Source organism: Astatotilapia calliptera, chromosome 11 (assembly GCF_964374335.1).
Source record: "Astatotilapia calliptera chromosome 11, fAstCal68.1, whole genome shotgun sequence".
Lineage (NCBI taxonomy): Eukaryota > Metazoa > Chordata > Actinopteri > Cichliformes > Cichlidae > Astatotilapia > Astatotilapia calliptera.
The window spans coordinates 12,177,516-12,198,148 of NC_137432.1; the positions used below are offsets into that span (position 1 = coordinate 12,177,516).

A 20,633-nucleotide genomic window follows, 5' to 3' on the forward strand; every position below is an offset into this window, starting at 1 on the left:
TGGACTGGCTGACACCAACGTATAGTGAATTACAGTAATCCAGTTGAGTTAAGACGAATGCATGGATTACTCGTTCCAAGTTTTTAAAGGATAAAAATTATCTCACCTTGGATAGGAGCCTTAATTTAAACTTAACCCGATTTATGTTAAAGAGAAAAATCTAATCAAAGTCGAAACCTAATCTAATCAAACTTCTGTTTTCTGCACAAGGTCCAATGTGAAAATGTAGGATGCACAGTGTGAGTGAAAACCACGGAGTGATCCAAAAGTCACATCCATTTTCTCCCACTCAATCTGGACCCCATCCAGTAGACAGATCGCCAATCTGTCGCAGTGCTAACACAAAGAGACCAACAACCACTAGCCCTCCCATTCACACCCATAGGTAATTTAGATTCACCAATTAACCTAACCTACTAAGTTCATGGGGGAGGAAGCCTGAGTACCCGGAGAGAACCCACACAAAAACAAGGAGAACACGCAAACCACACAAAAAAGGGCCCAGCCAGATGGTGAAGTCGGACTCAGAACTTTCTTGCTGTGAGGCAGCAGTGCTAACCACTGCACCACTCTGTTGCCCCATATACATATATATATGGAATATATTTATAAAAGATTCCCTGCCATTGAATATTAGCATTATGATCGTATTGTTTTAAACAAAAAGGAAATGTTGTATATGTAAGTGTTGTCATCTTTAATCTGTGGATTTTAGTGTGCCTAAAATAGTTGGTGACAGATTCTTACCTTAATTTTCATCAGTTTCAGTGGCTTCACTCCACATGAGGATTTGATGGTGTTATTTTAAAAAAAGACGGCACAGCTGTAGTTAACAACACAGGTTAAAACAGTTTCCAACTCTTCTAGTGCCACTGCTTGTCTCCTTTAATCTCCTCCATGCTCTTGAGACTGTACTAGGAAGCACAGTGAACCTTCTGCCAAAGTTATGTATTGATTTGCCTGTGCAACCTCTGAAGGATCCAGGTTTTTGCCTCATGCTCTCTCTTGCTGACACTGAGCCTAGCCAAATGTAAAGCTAAAACAGAAATGAGTTTTGTTTTGTCTTGTTTTTTTTACACAATACATATTTTAAAAAGGCGAGGCTCTTAATTTTGCAAACAGCCACAGCAGATTGTTCTTAGTGCGATCAGATTTACATTGACAGACTAAGAAAGCCATGTATGCAAATGATAACTGTTATCACTCAATGAAATCAACAGCCATCTTTATCAATGTGTTTGGGTGTTCCACGCAGAGACTGTTGGGAAATGAAAAGAATGTTTGATGATTAAAATTGACAAAAAGTTCTAATATTTACAAAGGGCCAGATTAAGTAGGAACAGATCATAAGTCAGTGTGATAGCTTACTTGACATCTGTATGCGATCATGTCTGGTTACATTTTATTGTAATTTTATTTTACTTATTTGTATTTTTGTCTCAGCCTTCCAAAACACAAGAACAAAAAAATTCTCTAAATGTCAGTCTCGCTTGCCAGCATCAAACCTCTGACGTCTTTCATCTTTGACCCAGATCAAAGGTAGGAATGTGGTTTTCACTAGCAAAGACATGGATATGTAAACTCCCTCCACTATGGGGTCAGGGGGCACACCACATTCCAAAGGAGGCCCTTTTTTGAAAGTCACAACAGTGACAGCAGAATTAGACAGTTTATGGACGATGGTTTTATCAGCCATTGTCACAAAACCCAGCAAATCAAACACTTGGAGAAGGAATTGGAGGGGGATTTTTTGTTATTCTTCTTAAAGAGATAGAAACATGCATATGATGAACTGTCGAATCAATGTAGAATGTGGTGTCAAAGACTGAGATCAAGTGTAAATGATTCAGGTGCTTCCATTGTTTCACACATTTTTACGGCCATGGGTCTCTATCAGTGTTTGATGTTTCTAAAAACAGACATTTTCAGGTTCACTGAAGTAGCTACTAAGTCAGCCATGACAGCTTGAGCTTACATCTAAGGACCTTTGAACATAAACACCAACACAGTGCTTTATTTCTGCTATGGACGGTCATCTGTTCACCTAACTGATGATGTGGGACACATGCTAACGAAAGTGATGACCTGACTGTCTGTTCCTTGGAGAGGAGTGCATCTTATTTAGATGTGTATATTTGTAATTTCAGGGAAGATGATTATTATTACTGTTATTTATTAGTAGTAGTATCATCATTACTAGCACTTGTAGCAATAATAATAGACTTGTCAAGCACCAAAACAAAACAAAAGATCCTCAAAATTTCTTTTTTCATGGCCATGTATTCATGGATGTATTAGTTCTTCTCTCTGAGTAAACCATAACTCGAATGGCCATTAGTATGATACATCTTTTTAGCTTGTCTGCACTTTCAACATATTAAGCTAATACTAATGGAACAAAGCAGGCCTTCATAGTGGAAGGTAAAGGGTTTCTGCAACCGCACACGATGTTCTATTCACCATGAGTGAAATCTGTTGTGGATGGGAGTCATGGCAGGAGAGTTCAATGATACAAGTGTTATTATCCAGGTGGAGAGTAATTTCTTTGTTAAGTTACGCTACTGTGCCACCTGGCAAAACGTTTTTACCTACACAGTGCATCTTAGTAATAGTGAGATGATATTTCAGCGTTGAGCTTTTGCAAATTTCACAGGACTTTGTGGGAAAAAAAACTTCAGTGACTTCTGAACAGCACACATGCACGCGTCTGTGTATTCCTGGGTGGTCTGAACTTTCCACAGTTTGGTTATCATCGGGGGTGGGAGTGTCGGGCTTTGGTTTGGTGACTGGTAGTGAATTGGAATTTGCTGGCACTTTGTGCCAACAAGGGAACTTCTAATCCATACCATCTAATTCACACAATGTGGGTTTGACTAGCACTTTGGTGTAACTGATTTGTTTGAATTTATGGTGCAAAAGCACTTTAATTGAAAGCATGTGACTAACAGGTCTGCATGCAATGATCCATTTAACATTTTAAATGTAACTGACTCATCAAATTCAGAACTAGTATCAGTAAACTAACATCTGCAAGATCCGAGCAGCTACACTTACTCCAACTAATAAAAAAGGCTAAGTATTTTCTTTTGGAGTCTTTCAAACTAATTTTGTGTCTCAAAAAAGAGCATCATTCCAAACATTATCCTGACTAAGCTATTTCATCTAATTCAGTTAAAAACTTCAGTTTGGTTGACTTACACTGGTACCTGGAAACTCCTGAGGTTTAATGAATGGTGCTATGGTAGCAACTAAATAAGCTGACACAGGCTGTATCTCGGTAGGAGCAAGATATTTAGCACGCTCTGTAAAAATGAAGAGTGAAGTAGTCGTGTCTGTCAAGACAGTAAGAATACTTATCTGAAAGTCTATGTTATACCCATTAAAATAGAAACGCTGGACCTCTTCATTGCATGATCTACAACATAAAAACAGCTATATTGGCAGGTTTTGTGAATTCTGCTCCACTCTGTAAGCATTTCACACACATGAAGTTTGAGCTAAATGAAGACATTTGTTCTTTTTCTCATCTTCTTGCCAGCAGGTCAAGTTCCACACCACTCTGGACACTGGCGAGGTTGTGTGGCACAGAAACTCTTGCCCAGACATCAGTTCCCACAGGATGAAACCCCGCCACTAGTTTGCAGACATGCAAATGTTTGAGTGAGAGAGACACTTTCCTTTGGGTCTGGCACTGTAAAATGGAGCTACTGTAGTGCAGTGCCGAAGGTGAGACTCACTGTGTGCTCCTGAAACAGGCATCGCATTTATTTTGCATTTTATGCAAGAATCGAGCAATTCAGAGAATAATGGCTTTCAATGGAAATGGCTAAGGCTAGTATATTACTCCTTTTGTACACATGCATAGCATCACCTCTGATAGAGCCCTGCAAACAGGCTAGCTTTCATCTGCCATTGCTGATAGTAAGTGTAGAAATCTTTTTTTCATCCCAGCATGAAAGCAGTTTCATAGAGCAGGGGTGCTTACACAACACAGAGGTGATGAACCTTAGCAGGCTCTCACCCCTGCAGAGTGTCATAAGACTGGCTACTTTGTTTTTATGTTTCACCCTTCCAGAGATGCTCTTTCTGCCCCACTGATCACATACAGCATACTACCAATAATTAGTGCAATTCATTGGCCCTTCATTTTTATCTTGGACTCTTAATACCAGTGAGAGAAACAGGAGGATGTAGGTGACCGACATGAAGTTTCCCTTTTTTTTTTGAAAATATGAACTAAAAAAATATCAGCAAGAGGTAATATAGCTCAAGAAGCACCTTTTAAAAAGAGTTGAGGTCTTTAAAAAAAGGTCTGTGCATGCTGTAAGTTGCTGCTGTGCACCTCAGATGTTTATCTTGTTTATGCCCAGCAGTTGTCTTCATTACTTACATACTAGAGTGGGAAACTGTGACTCCAACCATTAACTCTGCTAGTGGTGTAATTAAAGTGCTCAGAGCATAACCATTATTTTAATAGGACACTTGTTGCAGATGAAAATGTGCAGCTGATTGGATTAATAACCTACGCTACTCCTTGATAGCAATAGATCAACATGATGATTGCTACTATAAATCTGATTAATCAAGAACATGTCAGCTCCGTCCAGGATCATGATCCGGCGTGAACTGTAGCTGCTCACATGATCAAACATGGTCAGAGCAGGACCTCCCATGCTGCAAAACTTCTAGGGCCAACTGATGTAAAGCAATGACAGCACAATAACTACACTAATCAGTGGTTATTATGAAGACTAATTCCTGAGTCACTCAGCCATGTCCCATACATTATCTAGTTCAGTGGAAGCTTTTGAAGAGGGTAAGAGGTTGGAAAAGTACATTAACATATCCCAAGTGCAACTTTCCACCGGAGTGCTGCTGAGTCTAATAGTGCTGCACGGCACTTTAAACGAATGCTGCTGTTGCAAACATAAAATATGGAGAAATGTGCATGGACTGTTTTTAGTCTATTTTTTATAGTGAGTAAGACTGTTGTAAAGAAGTATGGCAAAACATGTTGCTTTCCTAAAATAGTGCAGAGGACGGCACACACTGTATACTGCCGCTGATGTGAAAACAGATATTTTATCATGGTATGATTTTTAAACGGTTTTAAACGGTTTATAAGTAGTTAAATTCAAGAGAAAGCATATGGGGCTATCATTGCAGCTGAATGTTGGAATCTAATGTGTTGATAAATTACATTGCACAGCATTATTTAAAGAACTTGTAAGATTCAGTATGACTGAAACAACCGTAAGACAAAACTGTGGCATGAAAATGTACCTCACATGTCTGCACAACGTAGCCAAACTGGCATTTCGTCTTAATTGAACTCCTCAAAAAAATTAGGGGAACATTTTTCAATCAGAGTACAGCATCTAGTTAGTTAAACTTCTCAGATATTATCTGGTCAGTTAAGTAGCAGAGGGGGGTTCAATCTACTTCAGCTGTTTTGGTGTTCCTGAAATTAACAACAGGAGCACTAGAGGGGCAACAATGAGAAACAGGAATGGTTTTACAGGTGGAGGCCACTGACATTTTTTCCCCAACCTCATCTTTTCTGACTGTTTTTTCACTAGGTTTGCATTTGGGTAGGGTGAGTGACACTACTAGCACATACCTGGACTCTCGAGAGGTTACAAAGGTACTCCAACTCTTCCAGGACAGTACATCAATACGTGCCATTGCCGGAAGGTTTGCTGTGTTTGGTCTCTCTTAAGCATGGAGGAGAATCAGAGAGGTGGCAGTTACTCTAGGAGAGCTAGACAGGGTCATAGAAGTTCCTTAATCCATCAGCAGTACCAGCATCTGCTCCTTTTTGCAAGCAGGAACAGGAAAAACACTGCCAGATCTACAAAATAACCTCCAGCAGGCCACTGGTGTGAGTGTCTCTGACCAAGCAATCAGAAAGAGACTTCATAAGGGTGGCCTGAGGAGTCGGCATCCTCTAGTGAGCCAAGTGCTCACTGCCCGGCACCGTGGAGCCCGGGTGGCATTTTCCAGAATTGGCAGGCCCACCACGGGCGCCCTGTGTTTTTCACAGAGGATGGTACGTTCACCCCGAGTGACAAACAGGAAAGGGTCTGGAGAAGCTGTGGAGAACGTTATCAAATCAAATCAAATCAAATCAAATCACTTTTATTGTCACATCACATGTGCAGGCACACTGGCACAGCACATGCGAGTGAAATTCTTGTGTGCGAGCCCCACAAGCAACAGAGATGTGCAAACACAACAACACAAACGAGCAAAATACAAGAATGGCCAACCTGAAACTAATAAATATATGTACAATATATAATAGTGTATGTTGCCTGTAACATCATTCACTGATCTACCACCAACATTGGTGAATCAGTGATGGTCTGAAGAGGCATATCCATAGAGGGACACCAGACCTCTAGGGGCTAGTCAGCATTTAGACAACCTTTTGCACTCACATTTACACTCATGTGTAATTTAGAATCACCAGTTTACCTTAGCCCTCTAACTGCATGTCTTTGGGAGGAAGCTAGGGTACCCAGAAAGAACCCACGCAAGCACAGGAAGAACACACAGAAAGCCCCCAGCCTGACGGGGGAGTCAAACTCAGGACTGTGCTGCCGAGCTGTTAGTCCAGAACAAAAAAAGTAGCAAACCTATGATTACCAGGCTCGATACAGAATTTTCTTTGTATTTTTGCCCTTGATGGGTTGAACCACAACAAATAGCAATAGCATACATGTGGTGTGTGTATGCTTTTATGACCCCAGTGATTTTCCTGTCAGTTGAAGTCTTGTGTGATCTTGTTTTGTGAGTCGAAGCAACTAACCACTCATGCTAGATTGTATCACGTCATCTCAACAACAATAAATTAACTTGTTGAATTTCATGCATTGATATTGAGAATGACTGTTTTTCTAGGTGAAATCTGATGGGTTTTGTAGTGTTGCTTTATGTTTTTAAGCAGTGTATATTATTCTCACTTCTTATAAAAGGTGTAGTTTAAAAAAAAGAACTATTTTTGCTTTTAAAATATACAAAAAGAAGATCGGTGAGGTTCAGCAGTGAATCCAAAACCAAAAACAGGCTGTAGTATCCATCTGCAAATATTTAGGGGAAACAGTGTTTCACACTGAGGTGATACATCCAAGGTGTTTGGATTGTACTAGACAATGTCAGGACAATAGCAGTAAAGACGTTGGTATTCTTCGACAGCGGTGCAGAGTTTTTGCAAATTCTGACTAACCCTTCAATCATCTACACTGCCTGGCAACCACCGTCTCCCATTGCTCCGCTCCACCTTCATCTCCGTTTCCCACCTCCCTTTACTCTTGCTCCGTGTCAGTTGCCATCAGTCTACCCCTCTGTGATGCGCTGAGAGGAATTCTACAGCTGCTGTCAGCTTATTGTGCACGCAAACACACAAAGACCCAAACACATAAGTACATCCATACATGCGTGAACAGACTCACACTAACGTACAAAGACACATATGCACATAAATCACACGAGAGCATGCACACAAAATCACATATGCTTACCACAAGCGTAGTCTGCTCTCACCAGACACGCACGCAGACCTTGATGACAGCTAATTATAGGCAGCTGCTATCTGCTTTAGCTGTTGAAATGATCGATCCTTAGGAGGAGAGTAGGTGTTTAGTTATTTTGGGGTGTTTTTGGTTTACTTTTGATGATGTGCTAATCCTACCTGGCATGATTGTCTGCCAGTGATATTTTTTCCAAGTAGGAAGTAGACAAACAAATGAGAGGAACTGATGGCTGATGCTCAGTGGTCTCAGACATCTTCTGGAAATTCTATTCATTCTGTGTTGCTGAAGCAGTAAAGATGCTCTTTGGGATTGTTAAAAATTAATTTTCGTACATATTTTAAGCAGTTAATGTCTTCTTTTCGGGCTCTTTCGGTGTCCCTTGTTCACATATAACCTTCAAAGAAGTCTAAAACAAGCTGTGCATCTGGAATGCGGCTGTTGTTTGATCAGCATCTTTCTGCAATTTGACTTTCTTCTGTATTCAGCCTCACCAAGTTCAGAAAACTTTGGAGAAAGTTTGTCCATCTTGCAATTCAAATATCCTCTTTGTATCTAGATGCACTTACACAGGTAAACAAGTGTGACTAGACCTCAGATACTAAAATTACGTGTCACAACATAAGCACGACATAAAAAAAAAAGGTTGCCTTTGGTCTCACTGAACAACTTTGATCACAATTTAGATCATCTGTCGAAGGCCAAGGTATTTCAAATGGCCGGGTTTTTGCTACAGGCAAACTTTAGATTTCCTCTAATTTTCTCTTTTGGACAGCAAAGACTTTTTCCTGGCAAACATCCCACACGGGTCAAATTTTTAAAATCTTTTTCTAACTGTACATGCATGCACTTTGATGCTAACACTTGTAAGATTGTTAAAAATCCTGTAATGAAATTTGGGGTGGGGGAGTCTGGAGACTTCTTGTGGGTTCTAAGCCACCTACTGCTAGACTGAAGCTTTAATCACTGGCATTTAATCTGGATTAAATCGTGGATTTGAAGGCATTGTATGTATGTGAAAGTATTCTTATATTTAACCTGTGATTAACCTGTTTTTCTTTACTTCAATAATGTGCAAAATGTTAATTTCCAACAATAACCATGATTGATGTTCTTGTTTTTCACTGCACTGTATATTTTAGACTATGTGCTGGAGTGAGTTCCCTTTATGTGTCAGTTCTCTGCCTTTGTACATCCACAGATGTTATTGAAGACAGACAGTAGGGCTTTAAGCCAAGCTGATTGAGACAGGAAGACAGAAGAACAAGCACTCAGACGTGCAGGCAGACTGAGAGGCCTACAGGAGCTCACAGGTTCGGGGGTCAAAACACTCACAGCACTTGGTGTATGTACAGGAGCTTTCTTTTTTCAGTTCCTTCAAACAATACAAACAACAAACAATTATTTCTCAGTCTGCCAGTTTGATCTGCCCACCCGCGCATCCCACAGTGAAGCATCCTGCCGTACATCCCAACAAAAGGCTGTCAGACGCCTTCGGGGGCCAAAGGTGTGGCAACTTTCCAGTCAGCTGTGAAGATCTGCACTTGCTGAACAAATATCAATCATTTGCTCACACAGATGTATAAGAGCAGCACATTTTCCATACATTCACATGATGCCAGACACACAGATGCAGAGTGAGTATTGGATTGCTGCGAGTGCACACATGTGTCTGAGCAAGGGGTCTGTGTAATAATGTAGAAGGGGGAGGAGGAGGACGAGGAGGGGTGCTTGCAGTGTCAGCTGCTGTTGTAAAGCACAGATTTCCTGAACCTCCAAACATATGGTAAGAATTGTATTCATGACGGCATTTTATCACTGATTAAACCCAGGATTGGCAAACAGAGGCAGAAATCTGGAAGTGGGTACTGTATATGTATCGGTTTTATAGGCTTATAACATATTACTCTCAGAATGAAAATGTTCTTGCATTTGCTTATCCTGCTTCCTATCTGTAGGGGACTATGGTTCAGGAGAAAGTTAGTTGTTGGTCACTGATTTCTAACTCACTGATTAACGTTCTGACGTTCAGAACAAATTAATCTGTCATACATGACAGCTATCACTAATGCAACATGACACAGGCCATCTGGAAGATTCATCAAACACTTTGCATTCCAGAGGGAAACAAATCCACAAGACCTGGTGTCATAGAGAGCTGAGTTCACTATTGGGTTAGCTTCTGTTCTTCTCTTCCTACCAATTTACCAAAGTAAACTTTCTATCTAGTGTGCGCTGCACCTGAACATCAAATCTATATGAGCTTTTAGATGCCAGTGTTTCTGTTACGAAAACCCATGCTATATGTAGTTAAATGCTTCTAAATATAAAGTCATCAAAATATGCCACCGTCTGATCTTTCTGCTTTGTAGAAATTAGAAACCATATGCAAAAATACATTTCATCCTCTGTGGACTCTATAAACCCTCTGGCTTGAAGATCACCTTTAATGACTTTCACTCTGATTCAGATGTTTTTTGACTCGGTGCCACAAAGATCACTCTGTAAACACCACACATTTATTTCCCCTGCCGTACAGCAGAGATCTCATCTGTTTTTTCTTTTAGGATGATAAAATACTTCAGAATATGAAACAAGTGCTCCCGATGCGTTGGCTCCCACACTCCTGAGCACTTCTATGAATGACTGCAGGGAGTTCAGAAATGTTGGCACGCTGCCTATCAGTGCAGCTGTGGAATATTGGAGAGATGGGAGAACGGCAAGCGGATTAAACGGGGTCAGTGGTTAAATTTCAGACTGTAAACCATCACAAATTACTGATTACCTGCTCCGGGGTGTAATCTCTGAATCGCGTTTGGACCACTAGATCCACATGACTGGATTCATATATTCGAACCTGACCTTATGGGGGACATAAAGAAAACCATTTTTTTGTGTGTTTGTTAAATATCATAGCGACCATGTAAGCTGAGAAGTAGAACATCTCTCAAAGCAGGTGCCAAATGTGATTGGCTACAGGCTGTAGCCTGCTTAGGGTAAGCCCCCCTACACCAGAAAACACTCACACAGAGTATTGTGCGCAGAGCTCCCTCGTCGGGCTCCCAAGAGAAACATATTCGGACTCTGTGCGATTTTTACAGGAGTCTGCCATTGCCAAGATGAGATGCGGCCTATTTAAGACAATCACATAATTTCGTTGGGAGTCAAAAGGATCCGTGGTGGTCACTGGGTAGAGAGAGAGGGGGAGAGAGCGGCCGAGTGAGCGTAGCTATGAGGGAGGGAGGGAGAGAGAGGGGGGGGGAGGTTGTAGGGCTGTCTGAGTGGAAAGAAAGAAAATGACTTGCCGGGAGAGAGGACTGGAGTTCAAGCAGTTTACCGCGATTGGAACTCCGCATGGAAATAAATGGAGACCAAAGTGGTTAAACTGAAGCCTGCATGCGAATCTCTTTGATGCTTCATTCATCTAAAGCAGAAGTGCTGCCTCTGCTGCTGCTGTTGAATTGTTTTATTTAAGATATCGATACTGCTGGGAGGTGTGTTAAAAGTGATCCACGGACATGAATTTCTTGCGTTTGTCTTGCGCAGCGTGCAGAAACTGGAGACCGTCGTTTTTCCACCTGCTGTGGTTTCTCACCCTGGGCAACGTAAGTCTGCGTGCATGCTGCTCATAAAGTTTTCAGGAACTCAAATAAGCAAGTGCTTTCTGCATAATTACTCAAACAAGTTCATTTGCACTTCTTCTCGCGCAGAGCGTTCTTATGAATGCTGGTGCTGACAGTGCCGAATGTGATCAAGGCGCATCTATTCTGCTACGGTCTCTCAATTTACCTCAAAACACAGGTAGGCTTTAAACAAGAAAAACAGAGGGGGGAAGTGTTGATGTGTTTTTGCCACTGTAATGATGTTTTTGTGGGTTGCTGGTCTGTTTTATGCTTTTCAGCTGAATTAAGACAATAAATACTTCTCGCTCGCTCACCCATAAAGCGGTCAGCAGCATCAAACGGCGCTCACCTGCGTTGTGCGTTACCGCCATTCACCGCTGGGGGGCAACCTGTACCCTGACTCGGAGTCACTAGTTGGTGCATGCTGCAGAGGATCTCAAACTGTGGTCTACAGCAAAATAAGGAATTCTTTCATTCTGTAAAAGTCGTTTCACTTATTTCACGTTACATGAAAGGAATTATTTATTAACGTGTCAAGTCAACACACGTGTCAAGAACAAGAAGGGGGGGGGGTGACAAAAAAACACACACACACACAATAAAAATGGCTCCCAGAGCAATCTAGCTGGGACAGTGACCAAACTCTTCCTTGAGGATGCAGTGATGCCTGCTTTGTCAATTATTAGTGCCAGCAGTTAAGAGCGAGGCTTTCATCTGTTCTTGTTTTTGTGGATCTAACCCCATGTGGTGTGATGACGCAGCAACTTCTTTGCAGTTCTCTACCAGATCTTTTGTTGTTGTTGTTGTTGTTGTTACCATGAAAGTGCATAAATATGTCTGCATAAATGAACTCTCTGTGAGCACATGTGCGGATGATCTGAAACAGAAAGGAATGGGAAAGCCCTCGCTTGTGTTTTGAGTTAGTGTCATAGGCAGCGCTTCAACAATTACTTCTCCTTGTTAATGTGTCAACATTCATATGTTAGAACGAGTTCATATGCAGAATTCATATTTTCATTCCTTTATCATCTTTAAGCCAAGGTGCCCACTGGCTGAAGACTTCATCAGTGCTAATGGCACTCAGGAGCCACTAAACCAACAAACCAACAACTGCAGGATCTTGTCTCAGCCTTGTCTGTCTCTCTCTTTCTGTGTGCATGTGTGTGTGTCTGTGCATGTGTGTGTGTATGTGTACTCTGTTCTCGCGGACTCTTTGTTTGTATACTGTCAGACATGGGTCGCCGCAGCTGTTTTTTGTGTGAGGGTGGGACAAGCAGTTAACTGGAAGCAACTGTGTGTCTATGCATTCGGGGGATGTGGACAGAGGCAAAGACAGAGAGGACCATTTTCTGGGTTTGCTTAAGAGCTTTGCTTTCCGCATAGAAAATGCTTGAGACTTGGGGCATGTGTTTGCTCTTTGCAGTCCTGTAACTCTGAGATAGATAAGACTGGTGACATGTCAAGGCTTTGCTTCCTGCCTTGGCTGCCCATGCTAAAACTTATGCAGTCGTAGCAAATCAATGTGCTTTAAATAATTCACCCGCTGCTGAGGACAGGGTGCTGTGTGTAGATACACTGAATGACCAAGATGCACCAAAAAGCAGGCATTGGCACAGGCAGGGATGACACACAGTCTGCCACCCTGCATGTTTTTCCCACTGCCAGAACCTGTCTGTCTCAGTGCTATATATACTCATTGTTAGGTCTTGCTAAAGCAGGTCAGCCTGTACGGTAACTGGGACATGCCCTTATTGACTGTCCAATGTTGTTGTTATTTCTGTGCACTTTAACCTGAAAAAAGTGACACCGTATCACTTTTGCATGGCTAAACACATTTACAGTGGCCATTCCAGTACTGTGCCAAAATCAGCCATGATGCTCTTATGTCTGTTTGCTGCCAGATTACTCTTAAAGCATCAACTGTAAAATGTTTTAAGCTGTGTGACTTAAAACACGACAGCATCGAGTGTCCCTTTTAACTAAGTTCCCAGGACAGTAACAAAAGTTATGTTAAAAATGAATAAATAAATAAATAATTTAAAATGAGAGCAATCATGCACATTTAACACAGAGCAGTGCATTGGTTAGTGCAGTCACTTCACAGAAAGCAAGTCCTCTGTTTGAATCCAGTGTGTGTGGAGTTTGCATGTTCTCCTCGTGTCTGCGTAGGTTCCCGTAAGTTCAACTTCCTGCCACAATCCAAAAGTAATCTTAATTGTCCTTTCTTAACTGGTTATATCTGTGAATATCCATGTGAATGGTTGTCTGTCTCTGTGTGTCAGCCCTGTGACAGAGTGGTGACCTGTCCAGGATGTACCCTGTATGGATGGATGGATGGATGGATAGATGGCTGGCCATCATGCACCTTTTCTATATATATTTCAAGTATATGCAAGAGTGAATATGTTCATTTCTTATAAAAGATGTCCCTTAGTCTGTTCTGCCATTCTTACTCCTCAGATGACCTTAAGCAATATTCTCTGTCACATGATTTTTCCTCAAAATGAAACTTGGACCAAGGCAGGGAGTCAGTATAAAATCAGCTACTTTTGATTTGACCTTTTGAGGAAAGCCCGTTAATTCTTATGATCACAGCATGATTAGACTTTTAACTGGACTACAACACAAGGGCTGACAATGACATTCAACCATCTCCCTTTATGACTTGCTGTTATCCAGTTTGAGCTATATAAAAGAAATAAAGTACTTGGTCAAACATGATTCACTCTCTACTAAAAGGCCTGGAATTGTCTAGAAAGCTTCCTTTTCTCGTAATCCTCTTTTGACCCCGTCAGCAAAAGTAAATGAGGCAGGCAGAGGAGAGCTAACAAAGAAAAGCAAAAAGCTGTAGTTTTAGACCGTGTTGTAACCAAGGCAGCAGCTGACACAATGTGCAGCAATTCACAATTAATTATGTTGACACAACAAATTAGTATAGATTTACCATGAGGCTAAACATTTATTTTTTGTATCTGTAAAAATATAGTCTTCTCTCATCACAGTTAAAACCTCTCAGCAGGCTTTCAGTTGCATAGTTCCAAGTTAAGAAATGTCTTTATATTTAATATGTCCACATTAAAAGACTAGATATAGTTGCTTTTTGTGGCTGCCTTTTTTGTGGGTGTTGTGATTGCAATTTTCACTCAGTGTTTCATTTGTCTTTTCACATTTCCTGTCCCTTTCCTTGCCTCTTCTTCCTTCAACATCCTTTATCTCCAGAATATGAGATTGTATCTCCATATGAGGTCGACCACCAAGGCGCTTACGTCTCTCATGAAATTGCCCACCACCAGCGCAAAAGGCGGCGCAGATCCCTCGCTTCAGACGCAGACTCATCTGTCGCTGAAAGCATCAGCGAAACAGTCCACTTCCGACTCAGAGGCTTGGGGCAGGACTTCCACATGGAGCTGAGGGACGCCTCAGAAAGCCTGATTGCACCTGGCTTCACCATCCAGGTCCTGGGAAAGAATGGCACCAAGAGCCTGAGGGCCTACCATCAGGATGACCTCTGCTTTTACCAAGGGTCACTGAGGTCAAGGGTCAACTCCTCTGTGGCACTATCCACATGCATGGGGATGGTGAGTCAAAACAAAGATGGGCTGCAGGATGGGTTCTGAAGATAAGAAAGGAAAGTCAGTAAATAGTTCAGATAAAGGGTGTGTGTGCATCTGTATCAGTCAAAAAGACTTCACGGTAAATTCATCATAAAAGTGCATCTCAGGGACATTTTTATATTGCTTAAGTTTTGGCAGCATGTAGGTTTAGCAGTGAGTTCTCTAATTGCACTCAATGACCGAGAAAAAAAAACGAGCTTGGGAGCCAAAGAAATTTGGCTCATCCTGGGACCGCTGATACTATAAACACTGAGTGTCAGAGTTCTTGTCATGGCAAAACCGGGGAGGCAGAAAGAGAGAGGTTATTGACCTTTTTTGGATTTCAACACAAAGTTTGGAATATAGTAACTTAACACCCCGAGACAAAAGACAGACAGTAAATTCAATTCAATTGCAATTCTTTCATTGTGAGACGCCATACTTTTTGATGAAACATTATGACTCTCGACAGTATGCTTCTATGGCTGTCTTTCACACAGTTTTTGAGTCAGTCCATTGTCTGTCTGATGTGCAGAGAAAATTGACTTAAATTGACTTAAAAACCCACCGAATAAGTTGGCAAAACATACACAGGAGGTTCTCGCTCCAGCGTGTCATGCATTATTAGTTGTAAGTCGGCTAATGAATAACTAATGGATGGAAAAGCTAAGCTTCATGTTCACATCATGTCTGCTACAAGCCAGGAAAATTCTAAAAATACACATGGGCCAAATATGCCATGACAATGTTTTGATGGTATTTTATCTTTACGTTTAGCACATGGCGTTTACTACACGGATATAAAAATATTTTGAATATTCCTCCAACAACGAGAAGCACCTTTGCATCATCTTGAAGGCCGCAACATTTGCAGCTGTCACTGCTTAAAGAGGATTGAAATGGGTGCAAATCCAATCCAGGTGAAATTAAACTCTGAGCACTCTAAAAGCTACACAGACAGTAAGCGGATATCCACATGCGAACCTGAGCAGATTTATTGGTGTTTAAATGATCAGCTGTATTTGTGTGTTTGGTCAGAGTGAAGCTCGGTATCTGCTCTAGCAGTGTTTGGAAGCAATTTTATTTTTCTTTCTACTCGTTAATGTATAATAAGTCCATCTTTTTTAGGCATAAAAGTCATTATTATGCAGTTTGGGCTAAAAATGCTGACTGAATCAATCTGAATTAAATCCTCTGGACTAGTTTACATTCTGTTTAGATTTACTGGCTAAATTCCAGTTCTCGCCTTGGTGGTCCTCCTGTGCTGCATGAACATAAAGAAGAAATTACTGTAATAAGCTCAAGTGAGGTAGTGCCACGCTAAGACCCCAAGTGTTATATTAACCCTCTTAGCAGTCTGGACTAGAGAACAAAGGACTTAATTAATACAAAAACTTACCTACACACTTATTCGTTTTGAAGTCAGCATGTTCTTTACGCTGGCTGCCAGTAGAGTTTAAAATGACCGTATGTACACACACAGAGCACTAAATCACCAGGCTCAAGATTATTTCTTACAAAATACACTGCTGCTTGCAGTCTTCGTTCACAGGCTCAGCATGTGTTAGTTGTTTCACACATTTGACTGTAGACTAGTGGAGACAGAGCCTTTCAGCCTGTGGCACTTGTGGCACAAGGCATTGGAACGGTCTACCACTACAGCTATGTTTAGTTGACTCAAACCTTTTTTGTTCAACCAGACTTTCTGTTGAGAATTTTATTGATTTGTTTGGTCTTATTGTTTCTTTTTATTTGCTATTATGCCACTTAATTTCATTATACATTCTACTCTTTTTCTGTTGTACAGCTGAAGCTTGGTAAAAAGAAGAGAAGTTCTCAAGTGTTCCTCATTTTGTTCTTCAACATCAGTGGAATGCTTCATTTGTCAGTTGACATCCGTTAGTGAATGCATTCAGGCCAGTGGGATATAAGCTTTCATCTGAAAAAGAAATATTGTTTGAACTTGTTTCTTTTCACAGTTTTACCAAAAGCAAATTCCCCTAAAAACCAGTTTGACCACATTTCACTTAAGCATGGCTTTTAGTGTTTTTAATTAGGCTAAAATAAATTCCATGTTGGTTTGCTGTTTATATTTCATTGTAAGGGACCACTGCTGTGTCTGAGAATTGCCCTCTAAAACTACAGGCAGAGAATGGCACATCTCCAGGGATGCTTCTCTTCTTCTGTGTGTGTGTGTGTGTGTGTGTGTGTGTGTGTGTGTGTGTGTGTGTGTGTGTGTGTGTGTGTGTGTGTGTGTGTGTGTGTCTACATTTCAGAGCAGATCCCAATAAAAGATCCAGCCAAAAGGTCCAGGGTTGCAGAGACTGTAAATGTTGTTCTCACGGCTGAGGCGGGCTAAGACAGACTGGGTCAGGGCATCATTGGGAATTTGGCTTTTTCTGATGTGAAGTTGGGAAGTGCAAAGCAATATCAGCAGGCAAAAGTATTTAGATTCTAGGGAAAAGATCAAGCTGGTTACTGATTTTCAAAAAAAGGGAAGAATGCATTTTATTAAGCGCTAAACTGCATATAAGAATTTTTCTGCATACGTTTTAATATTTAACTTCACCACTGTCACACAGTCAGTGTTGATACATAAGATGAGTTTTTGCACTAAAGACCTACATACCTATAGGGTTAAACTGGCTGTGCATAGTGCCAGTCTTTTAGGGACTTAAGCCATTTACATTGTTACGTTGTGGTGTCAACGTACATGATACCTCAACGGATTTTAAAATGAAGATGTTTAGATTGATTTAACGTTAATATAAGCTTTGGTTAAGGTTCAAAGTTCTTGGACAAGTGTTCAAGTCCAGCCAGTTAATCTAAGTGTGTGTGCGTGCTACAGATGTTGCATACAACTGGTCAAAACGTCATAACAGAGTTCACTGTACTTGAAAGCATATGGGAGACCTTGCACTTTGGCCAGTTTGCTTTAGCAAGGAACAGGTAAATATTGACCGGAGCAGCACTGCACCTGGACTCCAAATGCGCAGTGATACAACTTAGATTAGACTCTTTCATCACATTTGTTTGCGCTGTCATTCTTAAAAAAAAAAAAAAATTAACACCATCCATCTGTGTTTAGAGTAAGCTGCAGGGTTAGGGTTTCTCACGCTGGCTAATCGACGCCAACAGAAGGATAATGAAAGATCAGAGTGAAAAGGAGTGACATTGACGAAGAATATAAGGGTCGTTGCTCCCTCCCTGGAAGTTTGAAGTGCTAAAATTCTTCTTGCAGGCAGTGTAACATTGTTAAAGCCTATTTATAATTTGCCTTTTCAACTCTCATCTTCTGGCAGCCCATGCAGTTGATGACAGGAGGGTGATCAGCCGTAAAAATCTCTGACTTACAAGCAATGAATTGATGGAATAAAAGTTTCAGGCCAATCCCACTGATCACCTGCCAAAGGGTTTCTTACACCAGCACACACACATGGAACAGCCCATCATAAAACAGTTCCTTCTCTGTGTCGACTTTATGCTGCAGCATGATATGCTTTAGTCCTGCTTTTATGGATATGAGGCTATTGAGGAGTGATATGCAGAAATTGTTCCAATCTGGTAACTTTCTTTTCATCCCTATGCCTACATATGGCATCTTGTGCAATTTTTGGTCCAAACAAAGGGGAAAAAAGATGTTATTCCTGAGATCTTGAAACAGAAGACAACTGGAGTTCTTTAGGTTTGTGATGACATTTTACCTCTCATCCAAGGTTTCACAGGGATTTCATCCTTAACCCACAGGTGATGGTAATGACCCATGCCTTATTTCACACCTTGAGATAACTCACATGATCAATAGTAGGTCAGTGACCTCAAGACCACTTCCAAAGGGGACAACCCCTTACTAGGGGTAAATAGCCATTTTAGACCTGTAAAAGCATCCTGGATAAGAGGTGAAACATCTTCATACACCTAAAGAACTCCAGTTGCCTTCTTTTTCAAGCTTTGTTGAAAAACCTACTCAGACACAAGATGTTTAGCATGCCGAACTAATATGTTGAACATCGTTATTGTCATCCAGCCTACCTAACAGCAGCTAGTTGACATTGTGAACTCACCAGCATGGTGGCAAAACGTAAAAGAATGTTGTAAGCCTCACAGAGCTGCAAGCATGATTTTTATCTGTAAATATGTTAACTTTGAGACTTGGCTGTCTGCAAACCCCATGCTGGAACCTGCTAGCTTAAATTATTGAGTTATTATGATTCATTTTCTCAAATATTTTTCTGTATGCAGCATAGCAGCAGCACTGTACTACCAAAGTAACAATTTGGTCTTATTGTGCCTTTTTGTATGCTATTTAATCTCCTGCTAATTTGCATCCATGAACATTACACAAAGGTATGCATAATAACCTTTTTTCAACTAGTAACTACTAATAAGCAACTGCTTACTCTCTATACAGTATGTCCTTTTTTCACATCTGTACTTTAACCCTGTGCTTCACCTACATCTGTATCAGTTTGGCTAATTTTACTCAGACTTGTAAAGCACACCTTCCTTTTGTATCAAAGGGAAATTCTTAATGTCCTGCCACTACAAATCACTTGGAAGGTATGTGTTTTCCACTTGTAAAAGGATGGGTGTGTTTCTTGCCTCGGGGCACGCAATCATGGTAATAATAGAATGCTGCACATTTCTTCCACCTCTGGGATTTCCAAGCGAATATGAGGGATGGGTCTACTGATGTTAGTGAAGCTTTGAAAAGCACATAGTGTGGTCTTGGCAGGTTGCTATCACCATTTCTCAGTAGATACTGTGCACCCAATGATGTGAGAACAGTTTTATCAAGGCTTCATCATTCATGGTTTCCTCCACCATACCACGGAGATTAAGTAATGAGGACCTCCAGTTTGTGTAATCCGTGCTGGATATTTTGGATACAGTGGTAATCTCTAATTCGTAAAGAAATGCGCATTAAACTAAAATATGACCCGAGAGAGCAATTCACAGTTGTTCAGTTAACTCTGTCAACGCAAAGCTCACAATCTGAATCCTTGTCTTCGGCTGCTGGAAGTGTAGCCATCGTGGAATCAGTGTGGATGACAAATAAAGCATTGCAGCATCATCTCTTGAAGCACTTTGTTCTGTCAAAAGACGGATTGTTTGGAAATGTGAAGCCTTGTGTTTGAGATGCCAAAGTTGCCACGTATTTTTGTCGAGGACAGCGAGGAGGGGTAGAGATAAATAACGACAGAAACATATACAGCCTACAGTCAGGTGCATCTTGTAATGCACTGAGCGCTTCCCTGCCTCATTTCCGTTTTCCTTCTGTTTCTTGCCCGCCTACTCCCCCCCCCCCCCCCCCCCGTTCTTGTTGCTGCTTGTCTGGATGAGTCTGACACAGAGTCCAGCTGTCTGCGCCCTCCCAAGTAGTATTTCAGCATTTTATGACTGCTATTTGCACTTCATACTGCGTACTGTGTAATCCGATGACTTTGGCTATTTAGGAAAGGGACCAGTGTGACCTAATCTCTTAACATAGCAGCCTGCACACACACGCTCACGTACGTATTAAATTAAAGAAAGTGCATGTATGTTGTTTGTGCTCAACTCAAAAACTGCATAAAAAAGATAATCTGTTTTTGTCTGTAACGACATCCTTTAGCTTTGTTTAAATTCATTGCACACACAGTACAACACCTCTGCGTGTCTAGTTTTCTGTCACTGAAACTTGATGTATTCAGTAATAGAACACTTAAAATGAAATCAGCATATTTTAGAAGAGCTCACAGCCAACAGTTAAATACTGTGGTATCAACATCTGGATTGGATATCTGAAGCACAGGACAAAATACATTGACAGCATTTGTAAAACAATTAGATGCATTGATCTATCCTTCCAGAGAAACAGTCCTTTCAGTCTATGTGACAAAATG

General features: G+C 41.0%; 1 protein-coding gene across 1 annotated transcript in view; it reads left to right on the plus strand.

Moving 5' to 3' along the window:
- The first annotated feature begins 10,825 nt into the window (after positions 1–10,825).
- Positions 10,826–20,633, plus strand: part of adamts16 (ADAM metallopeptidase with thrombospondin type 1 motif, 16) — a 51,395-nt gene continuing 41,587 nt past the window's right edge. Inside the window, exons 1-3 of the mRNA XM_026185423.2 lie at positions 10,826–11,137; positions 11,243–11,333; positions 14,375–14,733. Coding sequence (XP_026041208.2) covers positions 11,051–11,137; positions 11,243–11,333; positions 14,375–14,733 — 537 coding nt within the window. The 5' untranslated portion in view covers positions 10,826–11,050. The remainder of the gene's footprint in view (positions 11,138–11,242; positions 11,334–14,374; positions 14,734–20,633) is intronic.